At 45.2% G+C, this 20,592-nt stretch overlaps 1 protein-coding gene across 2 annotated transcripts in view; it reads left to right on the top strand.

Moving 5' to 3' along the window:
* The first annotated feature begins 4,119 nt into the window (after positions 1-4,119).
* ap1m3 (adaptor related protein complex 1 subunit mu 3) overlaps positions 4,120-20,592 on the top strand; it is a 125,336-nt gene continuing 108,863 nt past the window's right edge. The window contains exon 1 of one of the 2 annotated variants that reach the window (XM_085983242.1): positions 4,120-4,311. In XM_085983242.1, the coding sequence (XP_085839368.1) occupies positions 4,270-4,311 (42 nt within the window). In that variant the 5' untranslated portion in view covers positions 4,120-4,269. The remainder of the gene's footprint in view (positions 4,312-20,592) is intronic. The other variant, XM_085983241.1, reaches the window with a different exon arrangement.

A 20,592-nucleotide genomic window follows, 5' to 3' on the forward strand; every position in this document is an offset into this window, starting at 1 on the left:
GGCAGAGTTTTGGATGATCTCAAGTTTATGGAGGGTAGAACTAGGGAGGCCGGCCAGGAGTGCATTGGAATAGTCAAGTCTAGAGGTGATAAAGACATGGATGAGGGTTTCAGCGGCAGATAAGTTGAGGTAAGGGTGGAGACGAGCGATATTACAAAGGTGGAAATGATCAGTCTTAGTGACAGAACAGATATGAGGTAGGAAGCTCAATTTGTGATCAAATATGACACCAAGGTTGCGAACAGACTTGATCATAGATACATAGATACATAGAAGATAGGAGCAGGAGTAGGCCATTCGGCCCTTCGTGCCTGCTCCGCCATTCGATGAGATCATGGCTGATCCTTTAATTCAGTATCCCGTCCCCGCCTTCTCTCCGTAACCCTTAACCCCTTTTGCCCGTAGAAATATATCTAATTCCCTCTTAAATATATTTAATGAGCTGGCGTACACTGCCCTCTGTGGCAATGAGTTCCACAGGTTCACCACTCTCTGAGTGAAGAAATTCCCCCTCATCTCTGTCCTAAATGGTTTAGCCCTTATCCTTAAATTATGTCCTCTAGTTCTGTTCTCACCCGCCAAGGGAAACATTCCTTCTGCATCCAGTCTGTCTAGACCTGTCAGAATTTTATACACTTCTATGAGGTCCCCTCTCAATCTTCTAAACTCCAGTGTGTACATCCCTAAACTACATAGTCTCTCCTCATAGGTCATTCCCGCCATTCCTGGTATCAGCCTGGTGAATCGCCGCTGCACCCCCTCCATGGCAAGAACATCCTTCCTCAGATGAGGCGACCAAAACTGTACACAGTACTCGAGGTGTGGTCTCACCAGTGCCCTGTACAGCTGCAGCAAGGTATCCCTGTTCCTGTATTCTAACCCTTTTGCTATGAAGGCCAGCATACCGTTTGCCTTCTTGACCGCCTGTTGCACCTGCATGCTCGCCTTCAGTGACTGGTGTACAAGAACACCCAGGTCTCTCTGTACTTCCCCCTCTCCCAATCTATTGCCATTTAAATAATAATTTGCCCTCCCGTTCCTGCACCCAAGGTGGATAACTTCGCACTTGTCCACATTATAGTGCATCTGCCATTTATCCGCCCAATCGCCCAGTCTGTCCAAATCGCTCTGGAGCTTCCTGGTCTCTTCCTCTGAGCCCACCCCCCCTCCTAGTTTAGTGTCGTCTGCAAATTTGGAAATGCTGCATCCGACTCCCTGATCCAGGTCATTAATGTAAATTGTGAACAGCTGGGGGCCCAGGACAGATCCCTGTGGTACCCCACTTGTTACTGCCTGCCATTCAGAAAATGAGCCGTTTATTCCAACTCTCTGTTTTCTATCTGACAGCCAGTTCCCTATCCACGCCAAAACTTTCCCCTTTATCCCATGAGCCTCAATTTTCCATGCTAATCTTTTATGTGGGACCTTATCGAAGGCCTTTTGGAAGTCCAGGTACACCACATCTACTGGCTCTCCCCCATCTATTCTACCAGTTACTCCCTCAAAAAATTCCAATAGATTAGTCAAGCACGATTTACCCTTTGTAAATCCATGTTGACTCTGTCCTATCCTGTCCCCATTTGCTAAGTGCTCCGCTATTTCATCCTTAATGATGGACTCCAGCATTTTGCCCACAACTGATGTAAGGCTTACAGGTCTGTAATTACCTGCTTTTTCCCTACCCCCCTTTTTGAATAGTGGGATAACGTTAGCTACCCTCCAATCCATCGGCACTGTTCCCGAGTCTAATGAATTCTGAAAAATCATCCTTAGTGCATCCGCTATCTCTAGGGCCACCTCCTTCAGTACCCTAGGATGCATGTTATCAGGCCCTGGGGATTTGTCCACCTTCAATCCCTTTAGCTTCCTTAACACCATATCCTTAGAGATATTGATTTGCGTCAGTTCCTCCTTTGCCAATGTCCCTATTTTTCCCGATATCCCAGGGAGGTTTTTTGTGTCTTCCTTCGTAAAGACTGACCCAAAGTATGCATTTAGTTGATCTGCCATTTCCTTATTTCCCATTATATATTCCCCCGTATCTGACTGCAATGGACCAACTTTGGTTTTCACCAGTCTTTTCCTTTTGATATATTTATAAAAGCTTTTGGAGTTAGTTTTTATATTTTCCGCCAGCTTGTTTTCGTAAGCTATTTTGCCCCTCTTGATCATGCCCTTTGCCCTCCTTTGCTCTATCTTAAACTGTTCCCAATGCCTTAGACAGTTGCCGGGGAGAGAGATCGAATCAGTGGAAAGGAAATGGAGTTTGTGGCGTGAACCGAAGGCTATGGTTTCAGTCTTCCCGATATTTAAATGGAGGAAATTTCTACTCATCCAGTGCTGGATGTCGGACAAGCAGTCTGATAGTATAGAGACGGTAGAGGGTTCAAGAGAGGTGGAGGAGGTGACACAATGTAAGATCTCAGTAATGTAATGTCCCACTGCTGTAGTCTTGACACAATGTAAGATTGCAACAATATAAGTTGCCAAAATTGTAATGTCTCACTTTTATAACAAAAAGGTTGTGTATTAAATAGAGGGGACAAATGGAGACAGGAGAGTGCATGATCTTATTCAGGAAATGTAAATTATCAAATATATTTTACACAAGCCGTTACTATGCAAAGACCTGTAATTTTTAATGAATTCTAATAGTATTGTGTTATTGATTATTTCTGATTTTGGAACTGAAACAATGGACATTATGGAAACTGTAATGCACTATGCGGAGAGTGTTAACTAGAGCATTTAATATTCAGTAAATAAAAAAAATATGTACTTGCTTTTATGTAGTATCTTGTCACATTAAAGCACGTCACAGTTGGTTTGTTTTGAAATACTATCATTCTGCACAAGGAACATTCCACAAACAGCAACAAGTTAATCAAGTTTTGATGGTATTGCTTGAGGGAGAAATGTTGACAACTCCAGGAGAATGATCTGGTTTTCTTCAAATAGTGCACGGAACCATTCGCATTCACCAGAACAGGTTTAGCCTTTCAACTGAAAGAAGGCCTTTAGCAGAGGGGGAAGGTGGAAGGGAAGAGGGGAAGCAAGTGAAAAGGGGAGGGGATGGGAAAGGGAAAGGGAAAGAGGGACGGTGAGGAGGGGAGGCGAGGCGAGGGAAGGGGAGGAGGGGTGCCGGCGGAAGAGGTGAGGGTGAAGGGGCTACAATGGAAGGGGAGGAGGGAAGGGTAGCGAAGGCGGAGAATGAAGGTTGCAAGGTAAGGGGAGGGGGTGGCAAGGGAAGGGAAAGGGAGCAGAGAGGGAAGGGGTGGAGAGGGGAGGAGGGGGATGGATGGGGAGGAGGGGAGGCAGGGGAAGGGTAGGTTGATGGCGAGGGAAGGGGTGAAGGTGAAGGGTTGGTGAGGGAAGGAGAGGAGGGTGGCGAGGGCATGGCAGGGGGCAGCGAGGGACGGGGAGGAGGGAAAGGCTGGGGTGGAGGGTGGCGAGGGACGGGGAGGAGGGTTGACAAGGGAAGGGGTGAGAGTGAAGGGGTAGAGAGTGAAGGGGTAGAGAGTGAAGGGGATGAGGAGCAGAGAGAGGTGGTGAGGAGTGGCGCTGAGGGAAGGGGAGGAAGGGGGAAGGGGAGGAGGGGGGAGGGGTGGCGAGGGCAGGGGAGGGGACAGCGAGGGACGGGGAGGAGGGAAGGGCTGGGGTGGAGGGTGGCGAGGGACGGGGAGGAGGGTTGACAAGGGAAGGGGTGAGAGTGAAGGGGTAGAGAGTGAAGGGGTGGAGGGGGAAGGGGATGAGGAGCAGAGAGAGGTGGTGAGGAGTGGCGCTGAGGGAAGGGGAGGAAGGGGGAAGGGGAGGAGGGGGGAGGGGTGGCGAGGGCAGGGGAGGGGACAGCGAGGGACGGGGAGGAGGGAAGTGGTGAGGGTGAAGGGGAGGGGGGTGAGGGTGAAGGAGGAAGTTTGGAAAAGATATGAGACATTTCCAGATCAACAGTGTGGTGTATTGGTCTGTGTACAGAACTATTATTGACTGTATATAAACTGAATTTCAATGAATGTATTTATGTCTCTGTATCTGTGGGTATTTCTGCTTATAAATTTCCCTGGTCCTGTGCAGTTCAGTATGTCTGTATATGAATGTTTATGTGCTGTATTTATGGACGGATGGATGCCACTACTTGCTCCTTAAGAGTGACAAAGCTGTCGGTATAGGTGTCAATGACGCGGAGGATACGGAAACAAGTAGGACTACCCCAGCAAGGCGACAGTAACCTGCGGGGAACGGGGATTTGGCGTCTGAGCTGCTCTGGGAATCATGTCAGCCTCGGCCGTGTTCGTGCTGGACCTCAAGGGGAAGGTAAGGTCCGGAATCTTAATCTTGCGGCGCGATTCAATGTTTTATTAGCAGTTAGATAGCGAAGGGGGCGGAGGGAGAGAGCGAGCGAGCGAGCCCGGCAGGGACAGGCACAGTACCTGAGGGCGCAGGTGAGTCCGCCTCAATTCCACCTGAACTTGGCAATTTCAGTTGCAAGAGAAATCCAGTCTGCAGAAATGTCTGCAAACTTTCACTGCGGGAAAGTTTTCTTCAGATCGGTCTGAAGGATCCTCGAGTATCCAGAGAGGGCGTTCTTTTCGCCGTAAAATGGAGCAAAAGTTATGCCTGGAATTCAATGCAGTCCTAATAAGGATTAGTTTCCATCATGGCTGTTTCAGCGCTCACCCTGTCCTTGAAACTCCTCCTCCCTCACAGCCATTCGGTTGTGTCCAGCTCTTGGATCCCGGCGGATTAGTTCCTGAACACTCAGTGACAGAGAGAAAAGACACGGTGAAAATAAACGGTTTGCAATGTGTGTTGGACACAACGCACAAACTAATATTAACCCATTGCACCTTGTTCCCCATGGGATTTCTGATCGTAATGTTAAACTCTGCGGACTCCTTCCCATGGGATTTGCATTAAACCCTCTGCACATTGCTAAGAACATAACATAAACATAAGAAATAGGAGCAGGAGTCGGCCATTTGGCCCTTCGAGCCTGCTCCGCCATTCAATAAGATCAGGGCTGGTCTTTTACCTCATCTCCACTTTCCTGCACTATCCCCATATCCCTTGATTCCCTTAATATTCAAAAATCAATCAATCTCTTTCTTGAATATACTCAACCACCGAGCCTCCACAGCCCTCTGGGGTAGAGAATTCCAAAGATTCACCACCCTCTGAGTGAAGACATTTCTCCTCATCTCAGTCCTAAATGGTCAACCCCTTATTCTGTGACTGTGACCCCGAGTTCTAGACTCCCCAGCCAGGGCAAACATCCTCCCTGCATCTACCCTGTCAAGCCCTGTAAGAATTTTGTATGTTTCAATGAGATCACCTCTCATTCTTCTAAACTCTAGAGAATGTAGGCCTAGTCTACTCAATCTCTCCTCATAGGACAACCCCCACCCCGTCCTGCTAGCATAAGGGTTACTACTATTAAAACTTGTTTGCATTTCCTTCGCAAAACATCTGTGCTACTGATGTCAAGCGTACAAGACACTTTCTAGAGGCTCCACTGTGACTAAAGAGTTGGGGAAGAGTAGGAGGGGGTAACATTACTCATTCCAAAAAAAGGGTGAAATGGATCACACCCTCGCATTAGTTGCCTCTGTGCTTCTTTTGCATGTTACATCTTTTGCAAATTTCTTCTGTGTTATGCTGCCATTATGGGATACTGGCACCAGTACTGGGACAGGAAGGAGCTGAACTGCTGGGACAGGCTCGTCCTCACCAATCTACCTGTCGCAGATGCATCTGTCCATGACAGTATTGGTTGGAACAACCACTGCACAGACCTTGTGGGGACAAAGTCTCATCTTCACACTGAGGACACCCTCCATCGTATTGTGTGGCACTACCATCGTGCTAAATGGGATAGTTTTGGAACAGATCTAGCAGCTCAAAACTGGGCATCCATGAGGTGCTGTGGGCCATCAGCAGCAGCAGAATTATATTCCACCACAATCTGTAACCTCATGGCCCAGCATATCCCTTACTTTACCATTACCATCAAGCCAGGGGAACCAACCCTGGTTCAATGAGGAGTGCAGAGAGTATGCCAGGAGCAGCACCAGGCGTACCTAAAAATGAGGTGCCAACCTGGTGAAGCTACAACATGGGACTACATGCATGTTAAACAGCTAATGCAGCATGCTATAGACAGAGCTAAGCGATCCCACAATCAAGGGATCAGATCAAAGCTCTGCAGTTCTGCAAATCCAGTTGTGAATGGTGGTGGACAATTAAGCAGCTAACAGGAGGAAGAGGCTCCATGAACATCCCCATCCTCAATGATGGTGGAGCCCAGCACGTGAGTGTAACAGACAAGGCTGAAGTGTTTGCAACCATCTTCAGCCAGAAGTGCCGAGTGAATGATCCATATTGGCTTCTTCCTGTGGCCCCCACCATCAGAGAAGCCAGTCTACAGCCAATTCGATTCACTCCACATGACATCAAGAAACGCACTAGATACAGCAAAGGATCTAGGCCCCGACAACATCCCGGCTGTAGTGCTGAAGACTTGTGCTCCAGAACTAGCCGTGCCTCTAGCCAAGCTGTTCCGGTACAGCTACAACACTGGCATCTACCCAACAAAGTGGAAAACTGCCCAGGTATGTCCTGTCCAGAAAAAGCAGGACAAATCCAACCCGGCCAATTATCGCCCCATCAGTCTACTCTCAATCATCAGCAAAGTGATGGAAGGTGTCGTTGATGGTGCTATCAAGCGGCACTTACTCACCAATAACCTGCTCACTGATGCTAAGTTTGGGTTCCGCCAGGACCACTCGGCTCCAGACCTCATTACAGCCTTGGTCCAAACATGGACAAAAGAGTTGAATTCCAGTGCCGTCGGAAAAATACTGGAATCTTTGCCATGTGCAGTTTTGGACTCCATATATACAAAAAGGATATTGAAGCACTGGAAAAAGTGCAGAAAAGATTTGCAAGGATGTTACAAGAATATGCCAGCCTTGGCTCAGTGGTAGCACTCTCGCCTCAGAGACTTGAGCACATAATCTGGGCTGGCAGAGCAGTACTGAGGGAGTGCTGCACTTTCAGAGGTGCTGTCCTTCAAATAAGATGTCAAACCGAGGCCCCGTTTGCCCTCTCAGGTGGATGTAAAAGATCCCATTTGCACTATTCAAAGAAGAGCAGGGGAGTTCACCCCAGTGTCCATCAGTCAATATTTGTCTCTCAGCCAATATCATTAAAAAACAGATTACTGTATCTAGTCATTATCTCCTGCTGTTTGTGGGAACATGCTATGCACTAATTGGCTGCTGCGTTTCCCTACATTATAACAGTGATTATAGTTCAAAAGTACTTCATTTGCTGTAAAGCACTTTGGTACGTCCCAAGATCATTAGAGGCGCTATACAAATGCAAGTTATTTTTCCAAGTTCTTTCTTTCCATGTACCAGAATTGTGAGGATGCAGGGGTGCAACTATCAGGAAGATTGAGTAGGCTGGGGCTCTTTTCTCTGAAAAAGGGACAACTAAGAGGCGACCCAATAGAGGTCTTGAAAGTTATGAAGAAGGCTGGATGTGGAGAAACTGTTTCACTCGTGGGCGAGTTCAGAACAAGGGGCATAAATATAAGATAGCCAATGCAGATTGTGCACGGTAAGCCCAAATCCTGCAGCTTCAGGGATGGTAGCATAGTGGTTACGTTACTGGACCAGTAATCTAGAGGCCTGGACTAATGATCCACGAGTTCAAATCCCACCGCCGCAGCTGGGGAATTTAAATTCAGTTCATTAAATAAATTTGGAATAAAAAGCTAGTATCGGTAATGGTACCACGACAATACCAGGTTCTCATAAAAACCCATCTGGTTCACTAATGCCCTTTAGGGGAGAAAATCTGCTGTCCTTACCTGGTCTGGACTATATGTGACTCCAGACCCACAGCAATGTGGTTGACTCTCAATTGCCCTCTGAAATGGCCTAGCAAGCCACTCAGTTGTATCAAACTGCTACGAAATATAATAATGAATAAAACAGTACGGACCACCCAGCATCGACCTAGGCACTGGCTTTGGAAACGACAAAGGCACACCCAGCCCAGTCGACCCTGCAACGTCCTCCTCACTAACATCTGGGGACTTGTGCTAAAATTGGGAGAGCTGTCCCACAGACTAGTCGAGTAACAGCCTGACATAGTCATACTCACAGAATCGTCCCAGACTCCTCCATCACTGGGTATGTACTGTCCCATCAGCAGGACAGACCCACCAGAGGTGGTGGTGCAGTGGTATACAGTCGAGATGGAGTGTCCCTGGAAGTCCTCAGCATTGACTCCGGAGTTCATGAAGTCTCATTGCATCAGGTCAAACATGGGCAAGGAAACCTCCTGCTGATTACCACCTACTGCCCTCCCTCAGCTGATGAATCAGTACTCTGCCATGTTGAACATCACTTGGACATTGAGGTCTCCCACCCACATTACATCAGCAAGAGTGACTCAGTAGCACCACTACTGACCGAGTTGGCTGAGTCCTGTTGGACATAGCTGCCAGAATGGGCATTCGGCAGGTGGTGAGAGAACCAACATGAGGAAAAAACCTACTTGACCTCATCCTCACCAATCTACCTGTTGCAGATGCATCTGTCCATGGTAGTATTGGTAGCAGTGACCACCGCACAGACCTTGTGGAGACAAAGTCCCATCATCACACTGAGGACACCCTCCATCGTGTTGTGTGGCACTATCACCATGCTAATTGGGATAGGTTCAGAACAGATCTAGCAGCTCAAAACTGGGCATCCATGAGGCGCTGTGGGCCATCAGCAGCAGCAGAATTGTATTCCACCACAATCGGTAACCTCATGGCATATTCCTCACTGTACTATTAACATCAAGCCAGGGGACCAATCCTGGTTCAATGAGGAGTGGAGAAGAGCATGTTAGGAGCAGTACCAGGTGTACCTAAAAATGAGGTGCCAACCTGGTGAAGCTACAACACAGGACTACAGGCATGCTAAACAGCGGAAGGAGCATGCTATAGACAGAACTACGTGATCCCACAACCAACGGATCAGATCAAATCTCTGCAGTCCTGCAAATCCAGTCGTGAATGGTGGTGGACCATTAAACAACTAATGGGGGGAGGAGGAGACTCCATGAACATCCCCATTCTTAGTGGTGGCAGAGCCCAACATGTGAATGCAAAAGACATGGCTGGAGCGTTCGCAACCATCCTCAGTCAGAAGTGCTGAGTGGATGATCCATCTTGGCCTCCTCCCGAGATCCCCACCATCACAGAATCCAGTCTGCAACCAATTTGATTCACTCCACGTGATATCAAGAAATGGCTGAGTGTGCTGGATACAGCAAAGGCTATGGACCCAGATAACATCCCAGCTGTCGTGCTGAAGACTTGTGCTCCACAACTAGCCTCGTCTCTAGCCAAGCTGTACAACACTGGCATCTACCCGACAAGGTGGAAAATTGCCCAAGTATGTCCTGTCCACAAAAAGCAGGACAAATCTAATCCAGCCAATTATAGCCCCATCAGTCTACTCTCAATCATCAGCAAAGTGATGAAATGTGCTGTCGACAGTGCTATCAAGCAGCACTTATTCACCAATAACCTACTCACGGATGCCCAGTTTGGGTTCCACCAAGACCACTCGGCTCCAGACCTCGTTACAGCCTTGGTCCAAACCTGGACCAAAGAGCTGAATTCCAGAGCTGAGGTGAGACTGACTGACCTTGACATCAAGGCAGCATTTGACCGAGTGTGGAATCAGGAGGAAAGCTCTTCACTGGCTGGAGTCATACCTAGCACAAAGGAAGATGGTTGTGGTTGTTGGAGGCCAATCATCTCAACCCCAGGACATTGCTGAAGGAATTCCTCAGGGCAGTGTCCTAGGCCCAACCATCTTCAGCGCCTTCATCAATGACCTTCCCTCCATCATAAGGTCAGAAATGGCGATGTTCGCTTATGATTGCACAGTGTTCAGCTGCATTTGCAACTCCTCAGATAATGAAGCAGTCTGTGCCGGTATGCAGCAAGACCCGGACAACATTCAGGCAAGTAACATTCGTGCCACACAAGTTCTAGGCAATGACCATCTCCAACAAGAGAAAGCCTAATCACCTCCCCATGACATTCAATGGCATTACCATCATCAAATCCCCCACCATCAACATCCTGGGGGTCACCATTGACCAGAAACTCAAATGGACCAGCCGCATAAACACTGTAGCTACATGTGCAGGTCAGAGGCTGGGTATTCTGCAGCGAGTGACTCACCTCCTGACTCCCCAAAGCCTATCCACCGTCTACAAGGCACAAGTCAGGAGTGTGATGAAATACTCTCCAATTGCCTCGATAAGTGCAGCTCCAACAACACTCAAGAAGCTCGACACCATCCAGGACAAAGCAGCCCGCTTGATTGGCACCCCATCCACCTTAAACATTCACTCCCTCCACCACCAGCGCACCGTGGCTGCAGTGTGTACCATTGAAAAGGTGCACTGCAGCAACTCGTCAAGGCTTCTTCGACAGCACCTGCCAAATCCACGAATTCTACCATCTAGAAGGACAAGGGCAGCAGGCGCATGAGAACACTGCCATGTCCAAGTCACACACCATCCTGACTTGGAAATACGTTCCTTCATCGTCGGTGGGTCAAAATTCTGGAACTCCTTACCTAACAGCACTGTGGGAGTACCTTGACCACACGGACTGCAGCGGTTCAAGGCAGCGGCTCACCCCCACCTTCTCAAGGGCAATTAGGGATGGGCAATAAATGCTGGCCTTGCCAGCGACGCCCACATCCCATGAATGAATTAAAATAATTGAAATAAAGAATTTAGGAGGAATTTCTTTACACAGAGAGTGGCGAGAATGTGGAACTCGCTGCCACATGGAGTGGTTGAACCAGATAACATTGATGCATTGAAGGGGAGGCTTGATGCGCACATGAGGGAGAAAGGAATAGAGGGATATAGGGACAGGGTAGGAATAATTCATTTGAGTGGGAGGAGGCTTGTGTGGCATGTAAACACTGGCAGAGACCAGTTGAGCTGAATGGTCTGTTTCTGTGCTGTTGGTTCCAAAATTCTATGAAAAGGCACTTTGTGAAAACGTTTCTAGCTCTAGTAAATTAAAACAGGAGGGCCCCAACTAATAAGGCTTAGCACTGCTTAGTTTTTTTAAATGGTCAAAAGTGCAGTATTAACATTATTAAGACTATTAGCATGAATTTTAGAGCAGAAAGTAATGCAAAACACCAAAAACTAAAAGCAATAAATCCAAGGCAGAGTGAATTTGTAACGGTGTTATGATCGTATGTTTTCCTGATTGGGAGCTGGTAAGCATCCCTTGGCACTAACCCTGTGTTATTCAGAGTTCTTTCTTTGTTTCTCGATGTATATGACATTACAGATACCACTGAGGATTAAATATCATAAATAGCAGCCAATTTGGCTCGAGGGTTTAGGTGTCAGCTTTGCATTACTGGTAACACTGGTGCTTCGGAGTCAGACGGTTGTGGGTTCTAAGACTTACTCCAGGACGTGATCATGTAATCTAGGTTGAGGCTTCCATGCAATTCCGAGGGAGTGCTGCATTGTCAAAGGTCCCATCTTTAGAATGAGATGTTAAAACAAGGACCGATCTGCCATCTCAGGCGAATGTAAATGATCTCATGGTACTATTTGAAGAAGAGCAGGGCAGCTCTCCTGATGTTCAGGCCAATATTTACTCATCTCAGTGCTGTTTGTGCATAACTTGGTTGCCTTGTTTGCCACACAACAGTAGTATCTACATTTCAAAAGTAATTATTTGGCTGTAAAGTGCTTTAGGGCATCCTGAAGCTGTGAAAGAAATGCAAGTTCTTTCTTTTCTTCAGAAGTAGAAGGTTCTTCCTGAACAACCTTGTCAAGGAGGTGACATCCCAAGTGTACTCTTCGGTAGGCCTTCCAGAAATCCTTTGAACAGGTTCCTCAAATTAGACTGATAAATAAATAAACAAGAAAATAAATATTCAGGTGAAATCTGGAACTGGACAAGGAACTGTCAGAAGGATACAAAGCAGCAAGTACTACAGGAAACTTTTTTTTATCCGGCAGCGACGGGACAGACGTGGTGCCGGTTCATCAAAAATTCCGGATAACCAAAAGCTATAGTAAAAGATACGGAGCTGAGAGCTCCGTATAAAGCAACAAACCCTGTTGCTTAGCAACAGGTTCAGAACAATGGCCACAAGTTCCAAGCGTCTCTGTAGCTTAGCAACAGCTGCAGCCACACCCTTGCACAGCAACAGATCGAGGAAGGCAAGTAATAAAACTTACCTGAACCTACTCCTGAATTTTGCCGGTTAACCGAGATTTCCGGTTATTTAGGTGCCGGTAAATCGAAAGTTTCCTGTACTGTACTTAGGAATGTGATGTCAGAAGAAGGGGAAAGAGTGTCCCAGGGATCAATACTGGCACCTGTATGGTCTTTAATTTACACTAATATCCTGGAGTTAGAAATTTAATGGCCTGGATTTTGAGGTGGGTAATGACAATGAATTGTCAGCGTTCGCTGTCATTACAGCGAACAGTGTCAGCTGTGGCTCAGTGGGTAGAACATAAGAACTAGGAGCAGGAGTAGGCCATTTGGCCCTTCAAGCCTGTTCTGCCATTCAATAAGATCATGGCTGATCTTCTACCTCATCTCCACTTTCCTGCACTATCCCCATATCCCTTGATTCCCTTAATATTCAAAAATCTATCATTCTCTGTCTTGAATATACTCAACAACTGAACCTCCACAGCCCTCTGGGGTAGAGAATTCCAAAGATTCACCACCCTCTCAGTGAAGACATTTCTCCTCATCTCATTCCTAAATGGACAACCCCTTATTCTGAGACTGTGAACCCTGGTTCTAGACTCCTCAGCCAGGGGAAACATCCTCCCTGTCAAGCTCTGTAAGAATTTGTATGTTTCAATGAGATCACCTCTCATTCTTCTAAACTCCAGAGTATATAGGCCTAGTTTACTCAATCTCTCCTCATGGGACAATCCCCCCATCCCAGGAACCAGTCTGGTGAACCTTTGTTGCACTCCCTCTATGGAAAGTATATCCTTCCTTAAGTAAGGAGACCAAAACTGTACACAGTACTCCAGGTGTGGTCTCACCAGGGCCCTATATAATTGCAGTAAGACATCTTTACACTTAGTCAAACCCTCCTGTAATAAAGGCCAACATACCATTTGCTTTCCTAATTGCTTGCTGTACCTGCATGTTAACTTTCAGTGATTCGTGTACAAGGACATCCAGGTCCCTCTGAACACCAACATTTCCTAATCTCTCACCATTTAAAATATACTCTGCTTTCTATTTTTCCTACCAAAGTGGATAACTTCACATTTTTCCACATTATATTCCATTTGCCATGTCCCTGCACACTCACTTAGCCTGTCTATATCCCCTTGAAGCCTCCTTGCATCCTCCTCACAACTTACATTCCCACCCAGCTTTGTATCATCAGCAAACTTGGATATATTACATTTGGTCCCCTCATCCAAACCATTGATGTTGATTGTGAATAGCTGAGGCCCACTCTCACCTCTGAGTCAGAAGGTTGTGGGTTCAAGTCCCATTCCAGGGACTCGAGCACAAAAATCTAGGCTGACACTCCAATGCAGTGCTGAGGGAGCGCTGCACTGTCGGAAGTGCCGTCTTTTGGATGAGACATTAAACCGAGGTCCCGTCTGCTCTCTCAGGTGGACGTAAAAGATCCCATGGTACTATTTCGAAGAAGAGCAGGGGAGTTGTCCCTGGTGACCTGGCCACTATTTATCTCCCAATCAACATAACAAAAAAACAGATTAGCTGGTCATTGTCACATTGCTGTTTGTGGGAGCTTGCTGTGTGCAAATTGGCTGCCACGTTTCCTACACTACAACAGTGACTACACTCCAAAATTACTTCATTGGCTGTAAAGCGCTTTGAGACGTCCGGTGGTTGTGAAAGGCGCTATATAAATGCAAGTATTTCTTTCATTACCCCTTTGAAACTGACCACAACGTCAGGATGTAGCGCATTCACATCTAAACACGGAAATCCTGAAGTTGTGGTCAGTCATTCACTGCTCCGATACTGGCTGCACTGTGGATACCCCGCCCGCCCCATAGCCGGCAATCAGTGAAATCAGTGAAAGTGACAAAAACTTGGGCTTTTCCACGCTAATATCGCTGTTAAATACCCATTAAATGCTAGGCCTTATCGGTGTAACTGGTGTTTCAACTAAATCGCTAAACGTTCTGGCCCTGAAAATCTATTTTTTACATTTGTGGAGTGTCAAATTTCTCCATTGATAAAAATTACAATTTTTAAAAAACGTAATTTTTTTTTAAAAGCTTGTTCATGATATTTCAGCTTCGAACTTATCCCCATATGAAAGTTTCAATCTTTATTTCGCTCTCTAACATTTTTTAAAAAGTCCTGCCTATGAGAATTCTTCAGTGTGATTGGCTGCTTGGACAGCTTGTTGACATCACAGCACCTCTTCCCTGGGAATCCCCATGACCGAGCACAGCAATCAATTGAACGTCGAAAAAGGCAAACTTCCCTCTGCGGAGAACACGAGATCTCTGTGGGCCGCTTGCTTCAGGGTCAGCGGTGAGCACCTTTGCTTCGCCGCTGACCGCAAATTATGGGCTAATGCTCACAAAATATATCAAACTGCTGGGAGTTGGGCACAAACCTGAGGAAACAGCCATGGACTTATAAAAGGAGTTTCAGAAAATAGTAAATGGGCAGAACAATGGCAGATGAAATTTAATACAGATAAATAAATGTTAGTACTAACATCTGTGAATGCTGTAGAAATAGCAAAAGGTGAGGTTGAAAGAGATCTGAGGGGGTTTCAAATGGGATCCAAATGAACTACCAGAAAAGTTTATTAATTAGAATGATTTGGGATTTCATGTTAGAGAATTTGGTGGATGAATGCACAAAAACTCATTCAGTTAGAACAAGTCAATGATGCATTTAAGGCACATTAATGTTTGTGCCAAATCCTGGGGTTCCATTCTATCCAGGCTTCCCCACTATATTCACACTAATGGTGGCTGCCTCTCATAGTCATCAGTTCTTCAGCATTATGTTATGTCATATTATTTGTATTGTTTGTATAATCTGCATTTCACCGAGTTTATTTTGTGAACTGATTGGGCCAGAATTTATGGTCTCCATGACGCCGTATGCTCAGCGTATGCCGTCGTAAGCCTCCTGAAAGGCCCCGCAAGTTACAGGTTTCCGCCTGCACTGCGCCTGCATGAAAACCTGTAACTTGTGATCGGTCAAGGTTCGCCTTGACAGATCATCCAAACCGACTAGAAAATCACTTTCGTAGGTGCAGAGTTGAAGTAAAGAATAGATTTGCCTTTCTAATCTAGGCTTTATTAATTTAAAAATCCTGTAGCACATCTTCAATTTAAGATGGCCACCACAAATCACATGACATCAACTACCAATGAGATTACAGCATAGATCCCAAGGCAGGAAACAAACAACCAATCACAATACTTCTTACTAAACATAAAGAATAATCACCACATTCACCCCTCCTTTTAAAATATACTCCAACCTAAATAACCTTTACAATTTATAATTAATTATTTACAACTAAAACTATGCACAGACAAAATAAAACTATTCAACATGACACAATACTAAGTGAGCAACAACAATTAGTAACATTGCACATAAGTATTAAGTATCTCTCAACTAAAACAATATAATATAATATTTCAGCAATTTTAAAACATTACTATCAATTTAAAAGTCCATTTTCAATCGGTCGACCGGATATCTTGTTCGTGTCGACCTTCTCAACCTTGGTGAAATTCCTTGCCCTCCCACACCAGGAGACACAGAAGTATCTTCTGCAGGAAGGCTATCCATATCCCGGTTTTCAACGGTTTCCGGATTAGAAATCCCATCAGGAGGTAAACTGGGATGGTCATAAACATCCATCAAGGGCTGACTAATAGAAGTATAATTATCTGCAGTCGGATTGGAAATATTCGTAGTATCTGTAACAGCATCCACATTATCTGAATCATGACTATTGTTAATATCCTCAGAAGAGGGCTGGCCACCACAAGGAGCCAAGTCTTTAATTGAAACGGTACTTTCTTTCCCATCTTGGAATCGAATATGAGCATATTGGGAATTTGCCTCCAACAGCTCCACCTCCTCCACTAAAGGATCATATTTTGACAATCTAACATGGCGTCGAAGCAGCACAGGTCCCTGCATAGTAAGCCATGAAGGTACCGAATATCCCGTAGTAGATCTCCGCGGATAGTTAAAGAGCCTTTCATGGGGGGTCACATTAGTAGCCGTTGAAAGCAATGATCTAATGGAATGCAGGGCATCAGGCAGTACCATTTCCCACTGTGTATTCTTAAGGTTCCGGGATGTCAAAGCCAACATAACTGCCTTCCAGATCACCCCATTGTATCGTTCGCACTGTCCATTACCCTGGGGATTATACGGGGTAGTTCTGCTAGTAGAAATTCCCCGACTCTGAAGGTATTCCTTCAACTGGGAAGACATAAAAGAACTTCCCTGATCCGAATGGATATATGCAGGCATCCCAAAGATGACAAAAAGTTGAGTCAGACATTTGATAACTGTAGCAGCTGATACATCTGCGCAAGGAAAAGCAAAAGGGAACCTTGAAAACTCATCCACAACAGTAAATATATATCGGTTTTGAGTAGTTGAAGGAAGAGGCCCCTTGAAATCGACGCTCAAACGTTCAAAAGGAGAAGTAGCCTTTATAAGATGAGCTCGTTGAGGCTTAAAGAAATTCGGTTTACACCGAGCACAGATAGAACATGATGAACTCATCCGCTTGACGTCTTCAACTGAAAAGGGCAAATTCTTACTGCGTACGAAGTGTATCATCCTCGTAACCCCAGGATGACATAAGGCATTGTGAAGATTAATAAGCGTATCTCCGTGAATCACAGAACAATAAGCCCTCGACAGCGCATCAGCAGCAACATTATCCTTCCCCGGACGATAAACTATATCAAAATGGTAACATGCCAACTCAATCCTCCACCTCATTATTTTATCATTCTTAATCTTTCCAAAATGTTTAACATCAAACATAAAGGACACAGACTTTTGATCAGTTACCAACGTAAAATGTTGCCCCGATAAATAATGCCTCCATTTACGCAGTGCTTCTACTATTGCATACGCCTCTTTCTCTATTGAAGAATGCCTTTTTTCACTATTGTTCAAGGTACGTGAGAAAAAGGCCACAGGTCTTCCATTTTGGTTCAGAGTAGCCCCAATTGCAAAATCAGAAGCGTCCGTCTCAATCACAAAAGGAACCTGCTCATCAATAGAATGCACAACTGCTCCAAGGATATCCTTTTTAAAATTATCAAAACACGTCCTGGCCTCCCATGATAGAGGATATGTCGTAACCCGAATAAGAGGCCAGATCTTCTGTGAAAAATTTGCAATCCAATTAGAATAGTAAGAAAACAGTCCAACAACTCGTTGCAAAGCCTTAGAATTAGTAGGACAAGGTAAATCAATCAATGGTCGCAGACGTTCTGGGTCTGGTTTAATCTTGTTTCCCGAGATAATGTACCCCAATAGATTTACCTCAGTGGTCGAAAAGGTACACTTCTCTTTATTGAAAGTTAAACCAACTTTTTCCGCAGCTTGAAGGAATCTTTCTAAATTAGAATCATGCTCCACCCTTGATTTGCCACACACCGTGATGTCATCTAAGTATGAAAAGGTGTCAGAGAGAGAGTTATCACTTATAAAAGCATCCATTGCCCGTTGAAAACAAGCAACACCATTAGTAACACCAAATGGTATTCGGCAAAACTGATACAGCTTTCCACCAGCCTCAAAGGCCGTATATGTTTGATCCTTCTTAACAATAGGAATCTGATGATAAGCACTCTTTAGGTCAATAGTGCTAAAAACCTTATACTGAGATACTTTATTGATAAGCTCATCAATCTTAGGCACAGGGTACGCATCTAATTGAGTATACCTATTAATAGTTTGGGAATAGTCTATCACCATTCGTTTCTTATGTCTCTCGTTAGTCATGACAACTACCTGTGCCCGCCAAGGCGAACAACTAGGTTCAATGATTCCTTCCAATAAGAGACGTTGAACTTCAGAATTAATAAATTCTCTATCCTGACTGCTATACCTTCTTGACTTGGTAGCAATTGGCTTACAATCCGGCATCAAATTGGAAAAAAGTGATAATGGAGAAATGGATAAAGAGGTTAATCCACAAATAGATAAAGGTGGCTTAGTCCCGCCAAATGAAAGACTGAGAGACTCGTGTAACTGAAGCACATCATGACCAATCAAAATATCCGCACAGAGATTAGGCAAAACAGATAGGCATATATCAGTATACATATTACCTAGAAGAATCAATTTCACAAGGCAACAACCAGCTACTTGTGAAGTGAGAGTCGTCTGAGCCATACACACCTGATAGGAAACGGGCGAAATTTTCAAATGCTTCTCCTTTACAAACTGAAGACTTATAAAACTCTCGGTACTGCCCGTATCTATAAGGGCCTTCACTTCCAACCCATTAACTTGGGCCGTAACTATAGCTTTGTTTAGGCCATGAGCAAATGCAGCAGAAATTGATGCAATAAACGCCCTATCTAAAGGCTGAATAGTCACAGAGGAGGTAATTGAACCTAATGATTTACACACACGTGCGTAATGACCTCTCTTGCCGCATTTACTACACACAGCCTCCCGAGCAGGACACTTCAGACGAGGGTGCCGGACGTTCCCACAAAAATAACACTTCTGAATCCTAGAGGCAACAGCCGCTGAAGTAGAAACTGTTTCAGAATCTAGTAAACCACTCCTATTAAGTCCACATAATTCCTTTTCATCCGGAACTGCCGAAACCACAGTCACGGGCCGATTAAAAAGAGCATAAGAATCCGAACTTCTCTGAGCCACATCCAATGTAGAAGCTTGCTCAAAAGCACTCTTAAGATCCAAAGTCTTATTTTCTAACAACCGCTGACGAATTGATCTAGACAGTAATCCATTAATAAAAGCATCCCGTACCGATTCTTCCTTATATTCTTCAGCCGTCACGGCCTTATAATTACAGTTAACACTAAGGCACCGAAGTGCTTGTAAATAAGTATCCAAAGATTCTCCCACCTGCTGCCTACGGGCAGATAGAAGGTGACGTGCAAATACCTCATTCTTTGGTTTAACAAAAATCTTTTCCAATGTAGAAATAGCCACTTCGTAAGTTTTACAGTCCAAAATGTACTTATACACATCCGGAGCAATGTAGTTGATCAGCATATTCAGCTTATTTAGAGACTCTTGATCCAACACGCCCAAAAAGTTTTTAAATGTACAATACCAATGTTTCCATTTATCATCCACTCCTGCAGAATTAGGGTCAGCATTGAATCGTTCTGGTTGAAGATATCGCTCCATTCTGACATAAAGTTAATAAATTGAAGTAAAGAATAGATTTGCCTTTCTAATCTAGGCTTTATTAACTTAAAAACCCTGTAGCACATCTTCAACACCCAGTCCCAACTAAAGGCTGGAAAGAACTGAATTTAAGATGGCCACCACAAATCACATGACATCAACTACCAATGAGATTACAGCATATATCCCAAGGCAGGAAACAAACAACCAATCACAATACTTCTTACTAAACATAAAGAATAATCACCACAAGAGTTGAGCTATTTGCCCAACTATTGCCCAGCAATTGCCCACGAAACTCTTATGGCTGGTAAAAGCAGACGTAGGGCCTGCCTTCACCAGTGTAAGGGTTATTATAAATATTAACTTAAAAATTATAAAATAAAAAATGATGCGCAAACTCTTAGGGCTGGATTTTACCAGCCCCGAGGAGGTGGGACTGCTGGAAAAATCAAAGAATGGGAGCGCGTACTGAACCCGTTCCCAACCCGCCTCCAACCAATCTTTCCAGGAGTCGGGTACCCGATTTGCGCAGGGACACGACTCCTAGTGGCGGGAAGAGGATTATAGCCACTTAACTGCCTACATTAACAGGCAGTTAAGAGGCTTTTTCCCATTTTGAGACTTCTGCTGCGGGCTTCCTGACGTCGGGGAACCCCGCCAGGGTAAGTGAGGCGTGCTGTGGGTCTGTTGTTATGTTTGTGTATAGATGACAGCTGCAGAAGTGGTGTGAAGGACGGTGAGTATCAGAGGTAAGGAAATGTTGGGAAAGTCATTTTTAATGTGTTTCGATATTTCTGTAGGTGAAAAGCTTTGAAGTGTTTGTGTAGCCTCACCTCATTGGGAGAAATGACAGATGGCTTCTGTACCCTCACCTGTAGCTGCCATCTGTTTTATCCTAAGGAGAGAGTAATTGGAGAGCCTGGGTACAAGGGCTCACCTTTGTACAGTAATTGTCAGTGTTTGACAGCACCTCAATGCTGTCAAACACTGTCAAATCATCTGTCAAAAATAAATGGTTCATGTCCCTTTAAGAAAACCGTCAGAAGAAGCGTCATCAACTGACGCCATCGGACACCGGCTTTCCCTTAATTGGCCAGCAAGCCCGCAGG

The sequence above is a fragment of the Somniosus microcephalus genome, chromosome 3 (genome assembly GCF_052327205.1).
Source record: "Somniosus microcephalus isolate GS21.2 chromosome 3, FLI_Smic_1.0, whole genome shotgun sequence".
Taxonomy (NCBI): domain Eukaryota; kingdom Metazoa; phylum Chordata; class Chondrichthyes; order Squaliformes; family Somniosidae; genus Somniosus; species Somniosus microcephalus.